The sequence below is a fragment of the Heliangelus exortis genome, chromosome 21 (genome assembly GCF_036169615.1).
Source record: "Heliangelus exortis chromosome 21, bHelExo1.hap1, whole genome shotgun sequence".
NCBI classification, from domain to species: Eukaryota; Metazoa; Chordata; class Aves; order Apodiformes; family Trochilidae; genus Heliangelus; species Heliangelus exortis.
The window spans coordinates 1,742,766-1,759,965 of NC_092442.1; the positions used below are offsets into that span (position 1 = coordinate 1,742,766).

At 52.3% G+C, this 17,200-nt stretch overlaps 1 protein-coding gene across 2 annotated transcripts in view; it reads right to left on the reverse strand.

Annotated features, from left to right (window-relative positions):
- Positions 1-15,395: 15,395 nt before the first annotated feature.
- Positions 15,396-17,200, reverse strand: part of CASTOR2 (cytosolic arginine sensor for mTORC1 subunit 2) — a 113,289-nt gene continuing 111,484 nt past the window's right edge. For both annotated transcript variants that reach the window (XM_071765235.1, XM_071765236.1), the window contains exon 9: positions 15,396-15,961. In XM_071765235.1, coding sequence (XP_071621336.1) covers positions 15,896-15,961 — 66 coding nt within the window. In that variant the 3' untranslated portion in view covers positions 15,396-15,895. The remainder of the gene's footprint in view (positions 15,962-17,200) is intronic.

A 17,200-nucleotide genomic window follows, 5' to 3' on the forward strand; every position in this document is an offset into this window, starting at 1 on the left:
TGATGGGAATATTCCTGAGTTTAACTTCACACATGAGCTGCTCTGCCTGGCACTCTGCATTGAAACTTCAGCATTTTGGTTCCCAGGGATGTGACAGGAACCTTCTGGCAGCTGAGACACCTCTGTGCCTGCAGGACTGACCCCACTGAACCCCCTGGCCCAGGGGACACCTCATACTCCCCTCTTGACCCCATCTCTCAGATCTCTTGGCTAATTACCAAAACTCAGGTGTTGAACTCTACCTTGCCAGAGTCAGTCTTGAAGGGCTTTGCATGGAATACAGGAAAAGTGAAACAAAATACACAGAAATAAAGTGTGGGAAGTGTTACTGTGTGTACCTGGTGTTGCTGCTGGGGCAGAAGGAGCAGAAAGCTGCTGTGAAATTAACTCAGAATTTTTGCTGTGATTTCTCACACCTCCTGCATGTGGCTGGAGCTGCCCAAAGGTCTCCTTGGCCTCATGGGAGTCACTGTGCCCTTCTCACAGGAGGAAGATTATTAAAGCATTGCAAATAAATATCAAAAGCTGAGGTCAGGCAGGTTTTCCTCACCATTCCCCTGGGCAGGGGACTGCTGGGGGGGCTCAGGAGGTCCTTGTTCACCAGTGCTTCCTGCTGCCAGCTGGGGCCAGGCCTTTGGGAGAGCTGGGATTAATGTCATGTTATACCTGGTTGTGTTGCTGTGCAATTAATTGCAAAGTCTCTGTGTTAATGAGATGCCAGCAAGGTCTTCAGCCCTAAGGAGAGGTGTTGGCTGCTTTAATGCAGTGGGACTGGTGGCACTTGGATTGCAGGAATTCTCCAGCACTGCTGGGGGGATTCAGGGCAGAGAGCTGGGGGCTGGCAAACATTAAGCTGGGCCAGGTGCCCCCCCAAGTGCTGTGTTACTGCCCCTCCATCAGCAGGACAGGGGCACTAAACATGATGGGAAGTTGGTGGGGCTGGGGAGCTCACTTACCAGTCACCATCACAGATTCCTCATCTGTGAAACAGGTTGGGGCTGGGGAATTTGTTGACAGCCAGAGTGGGATCTTGAGAAATAACAACAAACCTAAAAATCCCCTTTCTCCTGGGGTTTGAACTGGAAGGGGCCCTTCAAGGCCACCTGGTCCAAGCCCTGCAGTGAGCAGAACATTTCACCCGGGTCAGTTTGCTGAGGGCCCTGCCCAACCTCCAACCTCACCTGGAATGTTCCAGGATGGGGCTGCTGCCTCCTCCCTGAGGAGTCCATCATCAGCAAATTCACAGGTGACACCAAGCTGGGGGGAGTGTGGATCAGCTGGAAGGCAGGAGGGCTCTGCAGAGGGACCTGGACAGACTGGAGAGTTGGGCTGATCCCAACGGGATGAGGTTCAACACAACAACCCCATGGGGAGCTCCAGGCTGGGCACAGAGTGGCAGAAAGGGAGCTGGGAGTCTGGATTGCCAGGAAGCTGAAGAGGAGGCAGCAGTGTGCCCAGGTGGCCAAGAAGGCCAATGGCATCCTGGGCTGGCTCAGGAACAGCGTGGCCAGCAGGTCCAGGGAAGGGATTCTGCCCCTGTGCTCAGCCCTGGGGAGGCCACAGCTTGAGTCCTGTGTCCAGTTCTGGGCCCCTCAGCTCAGGAAGGAGACTGAGGTGCTGGAGCAGGTCCAGAGAAGAGCAAGGAGGCTGGGAAGGGATCCAGCACAAGTCCTGTGAGGAAGGGCTGAGGGAGCTGGGGGTGTTGAGGCTGGAGAAGAGGAGGCTCAGGGGAGACCTCATCACTCTCTCCAACTCCCTGAAAGGAGGTTGGAGCCAGGGGGGGGTTGGGCTCTGCTCCCAGGCAGGTATCAGTGGGACAAGAGGGCATGGACTAAAGAATTTTTTCCTAATATCCAACCCAAACCCAAATTGGGTTGGATATTAGGAAAGAATTCTTTGCAGAGAGGGTGATCAGACCTTGGAATGGGCTGCCCAGGGAAGGGGTGGATTCTCCATCCCTGGAGATATTTCAAAAGAGCCTGGATGTGGCACTCAGTGCCATGGGCTGGGAACCACGGGGGGAGTGGAGCAAGGGTTGGACTTGATGAGCTCTGAGGTCCCTTCCAACCCAGCCCAGTCAATGATTATAGGATTCTATGATCCTCAGTCCCTTGGCCTCTCCAAGTCTCGGGATCCACAGAATTTCCTTGGATGGAAAAGCCCTGCAGGATCCCCAGCTCTCCCTGTTGCCCTAACCCTGACAGGACCTTATCCAAGCCACATCCCCCAGCACGCTCTGGACAACCCCAGTACAGGGATGGGGACTCCACCACTGCCCCCAGCAGCTTGTTCCAATGCCTGGGATCCCAGAGTTTCTCTTCCCTCCTTGGGGCAGGGCCCTGTGGGATCCCTGGGGAGGTGCAATTGCCCCTGGTAGGTGCCAGAAGGCAACTTTGCATCCATTTGTCCTTCAAAGTAACAACCAGCCCAAAATACACCTGCAGCCCTAAATAGGCTGCAGTGAGGGGGGAGCATGGGCCAGGGACACTCAAATTAGGACTAAAATAACCTACTTGATTTGGCATTGATTAGCAAGGGTAATTTGCCCTCCAAACACCTCTGTGCTGTCAGGTTTGGTTTAAAATAGCCTGGAAGTGCTTCAGGAGGAGCCCCTGGGCATGGATTCAGCTCCCAGCCCCTGGGACACGGGGCTGCAGGAGGGAAGGGGTGAGGGATCCCATTCCCCATCTGCACCCCTGGCAGATCCTGACCCCAGCAAGGCCCCTCCCAGGGTAGGGTTGGGCTTGTCTGGTGAGCAAGTGGGAATAAAACACCTGAGAGCTCATTAAAAAAAAAAACAAAACTAACCCAAAGGTTATTTTTAGGCACCTGCTGCATTACAGCAAATGCTTTTTTCTCTACAGGATCCTTCAAAAACAAATGAGTCAGAGAAATAATAATCAGCCTGAAGCATTCCAAATACTCCTGAAACAATCCTGCTTTGTCATGGCTCTTCTGAATCCAGTGCTGAACCTTTTTTTCAGTTGTTTGGTTTGCTTTTTTTTTTTTTTGGTGAGGGGCTGGAGCCTCCTCTCCCTCTCCTCTCCCTCTCAAGCCCTTCAGGAGGGCTTGAGCCTGGGCAGTGAGAACACCTCTAATACCAGAAAATAAACCAAATAAATAGAAAATAAACCAAAGCCTCTCAGGTGCTCTGGGGGGCAGTTTAAAAGCCAGAATTTTGCCTCTTTACCCTCAGCTGCAGTTGATCTGCAGGTGCCTGCAGGCAGTGCTGCTGTGGCCTGGCAGCCCGTGCCCATTTTTATTTTTATTTTTTAACGTCTTAAACTCTCTGCAACCTCTACATTAAGGCTGCATCCCAGAGTAGCAATCCCACACTAAATTCTGATGGGAATCAGAATTCTGATGGGAATTCTGATGGGAATTCTGATTGGGAAATGCTCCTACACTTGCCCAGCAGAGTAACAAATGGGTCACCCCATGCTAAAAGCTTCTTGACCACAACTTCTGCAGGAGCTGCTGCTCTTTGAACACCCAACATGAAGTGGTGTCCCTGGGGTGATGCCACATCCCATGGCACTGCTGGGGGTTCTCCCTGCACTCTCTGCAGGGATGGGGACAGCACCCAGCAGTGCCCACCATGAACCAGTCTGCAGGGCTGGCCTGGTTTGGGCCAGGATAAAGGGGATTTTCTGTCTTGTACTTTTGCTTTCAGCTCAGTCTCTTGTAAGCAGCTGCACTGCTGAAATTAACAGCAAGTTTCTCAGTCAGTGTCTGCTTCTAGGACTGATAACTCCATGGTTATAGTTCCAGCCAGAGCCTGGTGTGCAGAGCCAAGGACACTGCTCAGCTCTGAGGAACATTTTACCCTCCAGAGGGATAAAGAGGTCCCACCTGCAGCCTCCTTTGGGGAGGAAGGGACAAGAGAGATGCCAGAACTGACCAAACAGAGGATTCCATCCCATACACCTCATACTCAGGAGAAATCTGAGGGATCACAAGGGTCACGCCAGCCTCCTGCCCTTCCTGCCTTTCCTGCTTCCCCTTCTTCACCTGTCCCTGTTTCCTTCAGCATCCTGGGAGGATTCCATCCCTTCCTCTGCCTGTGCTCCTGATCCATCCCAGCCTGAATCCCTGTGTTCCTGCCTCCAGCTCCCAACTGCTGCTGACTCCAGGGTTCCAGCCTGGACTTTCCCAGGGCTGCCCTGCAGCCTCGGTGGTGACGTGAGAGTTACTGGGGGAGAAGGGGGCAAGGAACGTGGTATCCACCTTCCTATATATTTGTATATATTTAGTAATTTTTTCCTATTTATCATTACTGTTTCATTAAAGTTGTGTAGGGGACACCAGTTCTCCCTGATCCCTCTTGGGGTGCAGGGGGTCCTGGCTGTGGCTCTTGAGCATCTCACACCCTCCTGTGAGCTGCTGGATATGAAAAAAAAAAAATATGGACTTGTTCTCCCCTGACTCCTTGTTTTATGGGACCAGAACAAGGGGTTTGGTGACTCCAAGAGGAGAGCAGCAGGATGGAGAAGGTGGTGGTGGGTTCCACTGCTAGGAGGGGAAAAAAAATCCACCCAGTGACAGGATCCATGGTGAGCAAGATACAGGGCACCAGGGAGCCTCCTGCCCTTCCCAAGGGGTGGTCAGAGACAGGGAAAGGGCACTGGTGGCTGCAGGGCAAATAAAGAGCTACAAAGAGCTTCTAGACAATGCCAAGCTCTGCTTTATTGTCATCAGGTTGAGCAGTACAAAAGCAGGCAGCCTGTGGTTCACTTTTTAGTCTTTTGCATTTTAATTAACACTTTACAAAGTACAAAATATACTGTCATTTATTTCAGAACATTAGGATTTTTTTTATTTTTTTTTTTTCCTGTTTCTTTTTTTTTTTTTTTTTTTTTTCTTCTTCTTCCCATACAGTACATAAAGCTCAGCTTTTCAGCAGAAAACCAGCAAAGAAATCAATGATGTGCACCTGCTGGGAAAGCCAAGCATCCACTTCTCAGCTCCACACCAGGATCCCCAACTGCTGCCCATGGCACAAGGTTCCCCCCCATCCCAAACCTGACACTTTGGGTGTCCCCAATTCCTTGTGCCCCCCGAGCTCTGCCCCAGGATAGTGCCTGGTGCCAGCAGCCTGTTGGACCCCTCCCCCAAGTTGGTTTGGTAGTTAAAGGGAGGGAAAAAACCCCAAACCAAACCAAACCCACATTGTTTGCTGCCCCATTCCAAAGGAAAAAAAAAACCAAAAAACAAACCCTGTGGGGTTTCAGCTGAGCCTGAAGGAGGGCAGGGTGCCCAGGGCTGCCCCCAGAGGGTGGGTGTCTGAGGCCAGAAGTTCAGGTACAGAGAAGATGCCAAATCCATGAAGTTTCTAAGAGGGACCTGAAGATTTCTGCTGCAGCTGGGAGCAGGGGGAGAGCCCCGGGGGGGAGCTGGAGCCTCAATGCTGGACAGAAATTTGGGTCAGTGCTACGGCCACCCCGGGGCACTGGGGGCAAAGTTGGGCTTTTTATAAAGTCCAAAGGAAGGGAAGGAAGAGAAAAATGGTTGGTGTTGTTCAAGGCAGTTGAGACACTAACAAAGTGGCTGTGGAAGGGCAGGTCCTCACCCTCACCCCTCCAGCTCCCAGTGTGCCCAGTATACCCAGTGTTATGGTGGAAACTCCAACCACGACCCCAGCCAAGGGGTCAGCCTGGAGCTGCCAATCCAAAAGCTTTTCCCTAAGCACTGGGGGGGTGTTGAGGCTCCTTCCATGCACTTTCCCTCCACATTAACCCTCCCAGCTGCCAAGGAGGGGCTGGGGCCATGGGACACGGAGGGGCTGCAGCACTGAGGAGCCCCCAAACCCCAGCAGCACCAGGAGCTGCTGGCACAGCTTGGTGCTGGGACCACCCTCACTGAACCAAAGTCACCACAGACCCTGAGTTTAGTGCTGAGGGGGCTACCTGGGGAGCTAAGGGAGAGAGGGAGGGAGAACAAATCTTTCCAAAGGCTGAATCTGAGCATCCAAAGCTGGATCACTGCTGGGTGGTCTCCTTCTCCCCTGCCTGTCCCCATGGTTACCCAGCCAGCCAGGCTGGCAAGATGAGTGTCCCCTCCCTGTCCCTGCCATCCCCAGGTGCTGCAGAGGCAGGAGGAGGAGGAGGAGGATGTGCTGGGAGGAAACAAACAGCTCACTCCTTGGCTTTGTGTCTCCTGAACCTAAACCCTGGTACAGGGGGAGGGACAATGGGAGTGACCCAGCCATGGGCAGTGGGGACAGGACAGTGAGAGGGCTGGCAAGAGGTGGGACAGTGCCACCCCCCCCTCAGCATCCCCAGGCCCCTGGGGTGGGTACCAAACACAGCTCTCACCCCGTGGGATGGACACAACCAGGGGCAGCAGCAGTGCTGAGGTCTGGGGCAAGAGCTGAGGGCAGCCCCAGCTGTGGGCAGGGCTGGATCCCAACACCCAGCAGGAAAGGACCCATCCAGAGCTCCTCCAGCCCCCCAGGACAGGGATGTGATGTGCTTCTGCATGGCCCCCCCAAGCTCCAGGAGCTGCTCACAAGTGCAGGGCAAATAAAAACCTGGGGGGGGGGGGGGGAGAATGGTGACAGCGTGGGGTGGGGAGTGAGGTCACAATTCCATCTTTAATTCTATGGTGAGACTAAAATAAGGCCGAGGTCATGGAGCTGAAGGCAGCAGCATCTGTTCCCAGTGCTCAAAGGGAAACCCAGGCACAGGGTCCTGTCCAGATGGGACCCTCCAGAGGACACCACAGAGGCTTCCTCCTCACAGCCACATCCAAAATCCATGGAGCTCTGCAAGCCCAGGGCTGGATCCCCAGGCTGCCTGCAGCTCCTGCTCCGTGGACCCCAAGACCCCATGCCCTGGGGCTGAGCAGTGCTGGGAAGGGTCCTGTGTCCACCTACAGACCAGTCCTGCCCAGGGGGAACATTCCAAGGAAAGTTCCTGCAGTGGCAGCAGAAGAACCAACTCTTTGGGTAATTGCAGTGACCTCAGAAATTAAAAAAGAATCCCAAGGCTGCCCTTAAAAATGACAATGAACAACTACAGCTGTGGGGTTTTCTCCTTTGCCCTATGTGCAGAACCCCTCACTCCTTCCTCCAGCTTCCCACATGGCAGATGCTCCCCTGACCACAAAGCCAGGGAGGAGATAATTTGATTTCCTTCAGCAAGAAGGACCCCCCCTCCGTGTCCCCTTCCAGCCATGGGAATGGCTCCTGGGGGCAGTGGGGACACAGAGGGTGAGACAGCTCCATGGGCTCTCCCATGCAACCTGTGCCCTGCTTCAGTGTCTCAGGAGGCAAAGAGGGCTGAGCAGATTTTGGGGTCTCTTTTGGGGCTGGAGCATCAATGCTCAGAGCAGCCACCCTGGCAAGCAGGGTGCTTTCTGCAGCATTCCCACACAGCACCTGGAAAACTATGTTGGTTTGTTGTTGTTTTTTTGGGTTTTTTTTTCAAGTTACAAAAGAGCTGGTAGGAATCCTTTGGGGAAAAGGCTTCTTACTGTAACTGCACAGCAGCTTCCAAAGTCTCAAGATGCTGAGATAGCAGCAGAAAGCTGGGGGGTGCAGGGGGACCCCAAACTACAGCTGAGCTCTGATGACATTTTCCATCAACAAGGAGACTCCAAAACAAGAGGATGGAAGGTCCCCACCTTTTTTTTTCTTTTCTTTTCTTTTTTTTTTTTTTGGCATCATCTTTCAGGGTTGAGAGGACACCAGTGTCACCACTGGGCCCCTGGGCTGAGGACAGACCCCAGGGGTCAGGGAGAGTGAGGTTCTCCCACTCTGCTCTCCAAGGTCTTTCCAAACTTCCACCCTACCAGATTCCTCCTGGGCAACTCCATTCATCTCCAATCAAAAAATCCACACTTCATTTCAAAACATTCTGTAAAAAGCTAAAAAAGGATGAAAACCAAGAAAGCTCTGAGATCCCTGGGGTTCCAGCAGCTCTGGGCTGGCTGTGGGGGCTGCTGTCCCCTCACTGCTCCCCACACCTTGGTGACAAAAGCAGAGTTTTCAGCCAGATGTTTGCATCTCAGCAGAGATTTTTCAGCCAGATGTTTGCATCTCAGCAGAGTTTCCAGGTCACATTCCTTGGTGAGGGCCTCAGCAAATGCAGGGTGGGCAGGAGCTCTGGTGACCTCCTGGAGGGAGCCAGGGAGCAGGGAAAAGCCACTGCATGGATCTGCATTTCCATGGAAACATTCACCCCCAGGCTTCTGTGTCCAAGTCATCTTCCCAGCCTCAGGAGAAATGGCTGGTGCTGCCAGGAGAACCCAAGGAAAGGCCACTTGGCTCTGCAGGGCCCGATGAGCTTTGGTTCTCTGCACATTCACACTTAAAACCCCAAAATCCTCTGTTTGCCACAGGTTTCATTCACTTCCCTGCTTCACACGGGGGCTGTGCACTGCCCCATGATCACAGGGGGTTGCTGAGCAGCTGCAGAACCTCTGCTCACCAGAGCTGGGGCTGCACCCTCGGTGGGGATTAAATAAAATAAAGGAGGCTGAGGGACAGGAAAACAGGGAGGAGGAGGCAGAAGACAGCAGAATAACTCCAGATTCACTGCTGAGCTTCCACTGGGTGTCCTGGGAAGATCCCACAGCCCCTGCCCAGTGTTTTATGGGTGCCTGGGTGCTGCCAGGGTGCCCAAGGGGTTCCTGCCCAGGACATGGACAGACAGACAGACTCACAGGGAGGAGGTAACTAAAGCTGAAGGCACAGCTCAGCCAAGGCAAACACAGCCCTGCACACGCCATACAACATAAATAACTATTTGGCAAAGGATTCCTGGGTTTTACTCTCTAGAAGGTAATAAAAGTTTAATCCTACCCAGTGTTTGCAGCCAGGCCTGGAGCAGGTGAGATGCCTTCAGCTGCTGACTGGAGATGTCCCCAGCAGCCAAGGACCAGAGGAAAGGTTCCTCACCACAAAATCATCTCCTGTCCAGTCCTCAACATTGCTGCCAGACACCTCCCTGGGGAGCAAGCAGCCAACACACAGGCCTGGCCTGAAGGAAGAATTTCTCCCTTTTCATCAGCAGCAAACCCCAATTATCCAGTGCCAAGAGAGGAACATTTCCTCTCACTGAGCACCAACATCAGCCCTGGTACCTTCCACTCGAGTCCTTGACCTCTAGAGCAGGGACCTGGGTGGCCCCGTGCTCTGAAAGAGTTTGTGTGGGTACCTGGATGGGAAACCAGCAGAATGTGAGCAGAGCCCAGCACCAGCAGCACCTCCAAGAGGTGAAGATTCTCAGAGTGCTGAGGGGGGTTGAGATCTGCTGGGATGGTGCTCCCAGGACAAACACATCCTTGAGTCCTGTGTCACACCTTGAGTCCTGTGTCCAGTTCTGGGCCCCTCAGCTCAGGAAGGAGATTGAGGTGCTGGAGCAGGTCCAGAGAAGAGCAAGGAGGCTGGGAAGGGATCCAGCACAAGTCCTGTGAGGAAGGGCTGAGGGAGCTGGGGGTGTTGAGGCTGGAGAAGAGGAGGCTCAGGGGAGACCTCATCACTCTCTACAACTCCCTGAAAGGAGGTTGGAGCCAGGGGGGGGTTGGGCTCTTTTCCCAGGCAACTCTCAGCAAGACAAGAGGGCACAAGAGGTCTCAAGTTGTGCCAGGGGAGGTTTAGGTTGGACATGAGAAAGAATTTCTTTCTGGAGAGGGTGCTCAGCCATTGGAATGGGCTGCCCAGGGAAGGGGTGGATTCTCCATCCCTGGAGATATTTCAAAAGAGCCTGGATGTGGCACTCAGTGCCATGGGCTGGGAACCACGGGGGGAGTGGAGCAAGGGTTGGACTTGATGAGCTCTGAGGTCCCTTCCAACCCAGCCCATTCTAGGATTCTATGATCTCTAGGGATCAGTGGGCTGAGGAAGGGATGTTGGTTGGATTCAGGATTCAGGATGGAAAATGCTTTGTGTTCACAAGAACAATGAGCACCCTGTGCACTCATCTTTGCACCAATGAAAACCACCCCAAGTCCTCTGCATCACTTGGTCCTCTGGCTGCCCCTGGCCTTGTCCCTGACCTCTCCTCACCCCAGGGACCTCCACAGACCCCTTCCTGCCACACCACGGGGTCCTGCTGAGACAGAACCCAGAGGAACAGAGAAGCCAACAGAGAAGCTGGAAAGCTGCCTGACCCAAAGCCCCAGCCTGGCTGCACCAGCTGCCACCAGGGGGGAAAGAGGAGAAAATTCATTAATTCATTGTACAGCAAAGGTAAAGCAAAAAAAAAAAAAAAATAAAATTGGGAAACAACTTCTTTCAGAGCCAGACCCTGAGCAAACACAGTTCAGTCTCTCGTGGCCCAAACAGCATCCCTGCCCCCAGGAGATGTCAGTCCCATAGGGAAAGCTCTGTGAGCCACCAGGTCCCTGTGTGGGGCAGTCAGGGTGGGGATGTGCCTGGGGAGGATGCTCTGAGCAGGGCTGGAGGCTCTGCCTCCCCTGGGGGTCTGCACACAGCTGAGAACATCAGGAGGAGCAGGGATACAACCAGGAGCCTGAGTGACCCCAGCAGCTCCAGGACAAAGCTTCAGAAAAAATAAACCTGAGACACTCCTGTTGGATGCTTTTCTTGGACAGAGCAATCATGACCTTCCAATAATGTTTCCCTTCGTGTCACTCCTGAAAATCCCCTGAAAACCCCCACCCCTGCTCTGCACAGCACTTCTTAAAAGACCAAACCAGTGCTCGGTGCCACGTGGAACCCCACAGGGAGGGTGTGACACCAGGAAGCTTTTTGGTGGGGATGTGGGTTGGTTCATCTCTGGGCAAGAGAATTCCCCACCTGCCCCCCAGGAATAGAAATGGATATTTGGACACAGCAGCACAACTGCTCAGTGCTGATGCCCATGTCACCTGCTGCAGGTGTCACCAGCCAAACCCAGACACTTCTTTTAAGGCCTCCCTATGCAAGAGAGGCTGAGACAGGCCACAGAAAGCCTCATAAAGTTCAGAATTTATCAGCTGCAAAGCCAGCAGCAGCAAGCTGGGCATGGCTGTTCCAGGATGGATGTATGGGACAGGCAGAAACCCAACCAGCAGAAAGAGCTGAAAGGTGCCAGGCAAGACCCCACCCATGGGTGGTGCCCTGCTGACTGAAATATCAAACCAGGGGATGCTCTGGGTGAAAACCTTTTCCCTCCTGCACCCTACAAGCTCTCCTGGTTAGCAGGAACACCTGATGAGAGATGCAAAGGCCACACACTTCCATGGGGAGCTCAGCCAGCCTCTCCCACTTCTAATGGGAAAAGATGCTCCAACATTCCCATCTATTTAGAACCAACACACTGTTTTTTGCTCCTCACAGGCCAAAAAAAAAAAAAAAAAAAAAAAAGCAAGTTTCCCAGTAAATAGCAGAGCTCTGCATTAGCCATGGGTTGGCTTCTGGCCACCAAGCCACCAGCAGCCACATCTACCAAAAAGAACCCCTGTTCTGAGCCAGGAAAGGGGATGTGGAGGGGATGCTGGGATGGCCACCATGGCTCTGGAGGAGATGTGGTGACAAACCCAGAGCATCCTGCAGACCTCCTGGGCTGGGGAAGGTGATGCTTGGGCCAGCCTGGTGCCTGCTGCATCTGGGAGCCCCATTCCAACCCCCCAGGCAGGGGCTGGGAAGGCATTCTGAAAAAAAAAACCAAACCTGGCTACTTGTGGGCTGAAGGAACCCAGGGCAGGAACTAAAATATATCCTAAGACAAAGAAGCAGTTTTCCTACAGTTTCTGTGCCCAAGGCACCAAACTGAGGAGCACCAGGGTATTTTTGGGACAGGACATTGCCCTGGGGCTGTCAGGCCAGAGGAAGCAGAGGAGCCCCAGCTCTGCTCCAGGTCAGCTTCACTCCTGCTCCACACTGAAAAAGTGGTGAGAAAGCCTGAAAACATCCCTAGGTATTCCTACTGCCTATAAACTGGAATTAAAAATATCTGGTGAATAAATGTGTGTGTGTACAGCACTTACTACACGTTTACACACACACAGGGTGCATTAACCCATCCTGCCCAGGCACATCTGTTATGTACAGCACAGAGCCACAGAAACACAGACCCCAGGTATTTAGCTGTGGGTGCAACAGACACAGAAATATTCCTGGGTAAGCACTACACAAGCAGATGAACATTCACACACCTGCACAGCAGAAAGGAATTTACAGCCAGGATCTAACTGGGGCAAGGAAAAAAAACAAACCAAAAATCCCAAACCTATGTAGGAATACACACAGTGTGAGAAAAGCTGAAATTTCTAAGGAAAAAAAACCTCAGAGAACCAAGGAGGGTGCAGGAGGGCTGTGCTCTCCTTCCCTCTCTGCAGGGATTTTAGGCATTTTGCTGTTGGGTGAATTTTTGTGCCAAGAGGGGAAGAGGGAGGGCACAGGGGGTCCCTCAGTGCTCAGGGGATCTCAGCTGAGCAGCAAACAGGAGGGGGCTTGGCCAGGAGGACCCAGCAGGGATGCTCAGGCAGCTGGTGGGTGAACTGGGCTCCCAGTATCCCAACCCTGACCTGTTCCTCCTTTTCCCAGCCAGTGCTGAGCAGCACAGTGCCAGGGATGCTCAGAGACAGGGTTATCATAAGGCATTTAAACCAAAGCAAAGACCTTTCCATCTCTCCCCACCCCAAAAGCCAAGTGCTGGCAGAGTGGGAGCAGCTTTAAAAGCCACCACTTTGGGCTCAGCAAGCACTGTGGCATGAGGTTATTATTATTATTATTACCATTTTATTTTAAATAACAAAACCCCTCCAGAGCTCCTGCCTTACCCACTGGAGGTCTCACAAACCTGGGCACTGGATCCAGGTCCAAGTAATTCTGGCTGAATTTGGAGAAGCTCAGTTCCCAGCAGCAAAGGGATGGAGGAAACACTCCCAGGAAAGCATCCAACCACCCCAAGTTGGCTGAAACCATCTTCTTGATGCTCAGGACAAAAGGAGAGAGGGAATAAAAAGGTGAAGCCCAGGATGAGGGCAGAGACAGGAGTCCCTTGATGGCATTTTACACCTTGCAAGTCTTTCAGGGACATTCTCCTGCTTTGTGAGGTTTTAAACCACCCCAAAGATTTCTACAGATTTCACAAACTTAAGGCCGACTCCCTCAGGGAAGAAAAGAAAGTGGAAAATTTAAATTAAAAACTCCATATGACTGCAAAGTTAAAAAAAAATAAATTGAAACAGTATTACTTTTTTTTTTTTTTTTTTCTTTCTCTTAAGGCTCAGTACATGCTTGTTTCAAGTAATTCCTTGCCCTGTGTGTCCTGGTCCTTAGCAAGCAGCAGCAGCAGATGCTGAGGGCAACAGATGCTGCTCCTCACTGATGCAAGAAGTGGCTAAAAAATAATTTTCCAAGGGCTGACAAAACCCAGGAGCACAAATGTGACCCTGTCCTGGTGACACCACCCGTGCACAGAGGGAAAACTCAGGCTCAGAAGCCCCAAACTCAACCCCCAGAGAGCCTGTGCACCAACCAAGGTGCTGGTATCCTTCCAGAAAACCCTGCCCAGTCCTCCAAACCCCCCTCCCTGCCCTCCCAAGGAGAAACCCTTCAGCAGTTCAGGTCCTGAAGAGTTCCTGACCCCCAAACAGCTCCAAGTGGGTTGAAATCCATGGCACAGGCTGTGTCCCCAGCCTCATGGCACGAGACCAAAGCATCTTCCCAAAGAACCATCCAGGTGCTGCACCTGGAGCAAACCTTGACTCCAGAAATCTGGAGTGAGTGTAACTTATTCTGGGGTAATTCTGAAATCTTTTGTAAAAGAACAGCAAAACCCAGAGCTGGGTGAAGTATTAAAGAGGTGGCCAGGAGCTTCTCAGCAGGGATGCTTTGGGAAGTTATCTGTGTGCTTTTTCCTGTGGGTGCTCTGATCCCTGTGCAGCTGCCACAAAACATCCCACTGAGGGGAAACCAGAAAGATTTGAAACTCAGTGTCTGGGGCCAGCAGCAGCAGTAACCACAAAGGGCACATTCAGCCCCTCAGCACCATGGAGAACTGAACAGGGAGCTGTAAGCCAGTCTTTCCACGTCCTATATACCAGTACAAACCTGTCTGCACGGCCTACACACCAGTACAAACCAGTTTGCATGCCCCACACACCAGTACAGACCTGTTTGCATGCCCCACACACCAGTACAGACCTGTTTGCATGTCCTACACACCAGTACAGACCTGTTTGTATGTCCTACACACCAGTACAAACCTGTTTGTATGTCCTACACACCAGTACAAACCTGTTTGCATGGCCTACACACCAGTACAGACCTGTTTGCATGCCCTACACACCAGCACACACCATTCCCATGATCTCAGGTGCCTGCTCACTGCCTCCAGATGAACACAAATCCCTGGCTCAAACCTGCCACAGCCTCAGCAAAACACCAGGCTGGGGGCTGCCTCTGCAGGGAGGCTGGGAAGCTCCCACTGGAACTGGAAAACACTTCTGCAACTTCTTCCCATCAACACCACCACTGGAAAAAGTGCAGGAAATGCAAGAAATCCTCAGGCTCCTATCTGTAAAAGCAGAATGCTCTGCACATGGCTTCTCCATCCCACCACAGAGTGGTGCAGCCTGCTGGTACCTCCATCCTGGGTGACACTTGCTCTCCTGCCACCAGTCCCTGATGTCCTCCATGGAACTGGGAGCAACCATGGCCATGAGCTGGTGCCACCACCCACAGCTGTGGCTCAAGCCAGAAGCAAACACATTCCTGCTGTCCCACAGGAAAAGCCCCCATCACCTTCCCACAGCAAGACCAGAAGGAAACACTGTGGGTTTCTGCATTTTTGAAAAGTTTCCCACTGAATCCGATGGAAAAACCCAGGAGTCAAATCCCCAGCTGGCAGTTTTTGCCACCCTGGTGGTGAAGGAGCTGAGAAAAAGCTGCAGAAGGGCTCCAGGGAACCCTCTTGGCCCTGGTGGGGCCAATCCACTGTGGCTCTTGGTTGAGGTGGCCTGGGATGTGCAGGAGAAGCTACCAAGGTCCCCAGACAATGCTCGTGTCCCCATGGATGTGTGCAAAGCAGATAGGAAAAGCCAGAGGGACAGGAGCAGAGGTGTGTCCCTCCTCTTGCTGGGGACAAGGACTCAGGGATGGCTCTGACACAGGGATGAGGGGACATCAGCTGCCCTGAAGCAGGACACATGGCAGGGAGGACACTGGGGGTGGTGGGAGGGTGATGGAGGAAAACTGAGCTAAAGCAGCCAAGTTCCAGTGCAGAGAGAAGTCTTGGTGACATCACCTGCTGGGAGGTGACCAGAGCAATGCTGCCCCAGAGCAGCCAGGCTTTGATTGCAGGCAAAAAGGGCAACCAACTGGATTATTCTCCCCTTTCCCAACAGTTTTGGCAGGGGAAACACAACCCAGCTCCCATCCTATCCCAACAGGGGCAACGACGGGCAGTCCTCAGAGAGTCTGATGCCAGGAGACAAGCCAGCACTATGCGACGTCTTTTCTGTTTTAATTCCACATTTCATTTGTGTTTACTGCTTTCAGGGCTCTCTCCAAGCCAGCAGCCCATCTGTCCCAGCTGTGCCACCAACCTCTGGGCACAGCACCAAGCACGTGGCCATCGGCACCGCCGCGCTCCAGCCAGACATGAGGGGGTCCCCGGGCAGCTCCTTCCCCACTGAGACCACTGGCAGGTGACACTTCACCTTGGAGCTGAACGTCAGGAAACTGTCTGAACTCCCTTTCCTCCTGCCCCTCACTCATAAATTTAATAAAATAACAATAATAATAATAATAATAATTAAAACGAAGGCTTATTGGAGCTGTTTCTGCTCAACTTTCCACAGTCTCTTTTTCATGTCACTCTCTGGATTCAGATTTTTTTCCAAGAAATACTGTGAGAAAAAAAGAATAATAATAATAATTATAATAATAATAATAATTATTATAATAATAAAAAGCATCTGGAACCAGCTCAGAAGATTTCTAATGCTTTTCAGCTTGACTGACTTGGAGTGCATTGACCACACCGTTTATATTTTCTTCAGGTACCTGCAAGAGAACAAAAAAGACAGGTCAGGCTCCTGCAAAACCCAGGGGGGGGGTGACAAGAAAGGAGAGGAGCAGAGGCTGAGGCCAGAACAGTCCTGAGGAGACACACAGGGTGCTGCTGGACATCTCCAGTCCAAATGCAATAACCCATGGTACCCCCAGCAGCAAAGGGGAGATTTGGCTGTTCTGCTGCTGGTATGGTGGGAGGGAACAGTTTTGGGGGTTTCCTTTTCCCTCTTCCTCTCCCCTCCTTCCCCTTCTGTTCCCTGGTAAAGCTCCTTGCTGGGGTGAGCTCAGGTGCCACCTCCCCTCTGGACCTTGTGCCCTGGCACCTGGGACCAGAGTTGGGCAAGAGAAATCCTGAGAGCCCTTTGAGTGCTGTCACTGCTCCAGCACTGGGCTTGGCTCAGAAGAGCCACTGCCTGTCCAAAAAACACCTTATTTCTTGCAATTCCCATCATAGCTTTCACAGAGAGGAGGAAAGGAGATGCCCTGGTAAAACTCCAGGAGTCTTTGCAGCTCATTTATCACCACAAATATTCTAACAGAGATTGAAACTCAAAGCCTTTGGACATCAAGAGCTCACCCATGCAAGGTGCCTGTGCTGATGGGTTCATGTGGCTGCCTCAAGACCCCATGAGGTCCTCCAGAGCACAGGTTTGGGACCCATAAGTGGGTGACATCACCCATAAGTGGTGACCCATAAGTGACCCATCATGGGATGACAAAGGGACATGGGCACTGAAGGAAGGGAATTGCCAGTCTGCTTTTGGTGGGGGGCTCAGAGAGGGGGACACAACCCCTGAGTCTTTACCCAGTCTTGTGATAAGACTTAACCACAGAAGCCCATCTCCAAAAGTATCCATGGGTGTTTCTTCACAGCTACTGCAAAAAAAAACCCCTTGTAACAAGAGACCTCAAGGTGACTGTCATTGGTAGGAAAGATTTTCCCAAGGAAAGTCACATCAGACAGAAATGAGGTGTCTGGTCCTTAGGCAAACCCAAAGACAACACTCAGGGCAGCTGATGGCTCATGGAAGGGGACTGAGGGAAAAATAAATTACCTGTGAGCTGTTGCAAGCAGCCAAAATAATTCACATTAGGGAAATTGAAGAGGGGACTGTCTGCTCTGCAAGGTATTTGCATCCTTGGCCAGCAGCAAAATACCTGGATTCACTGGACACCCTCCAGAGCTCAGACAGTGGAAATAAAACTAGGCTGTGACTTTCTGCAAAGCCT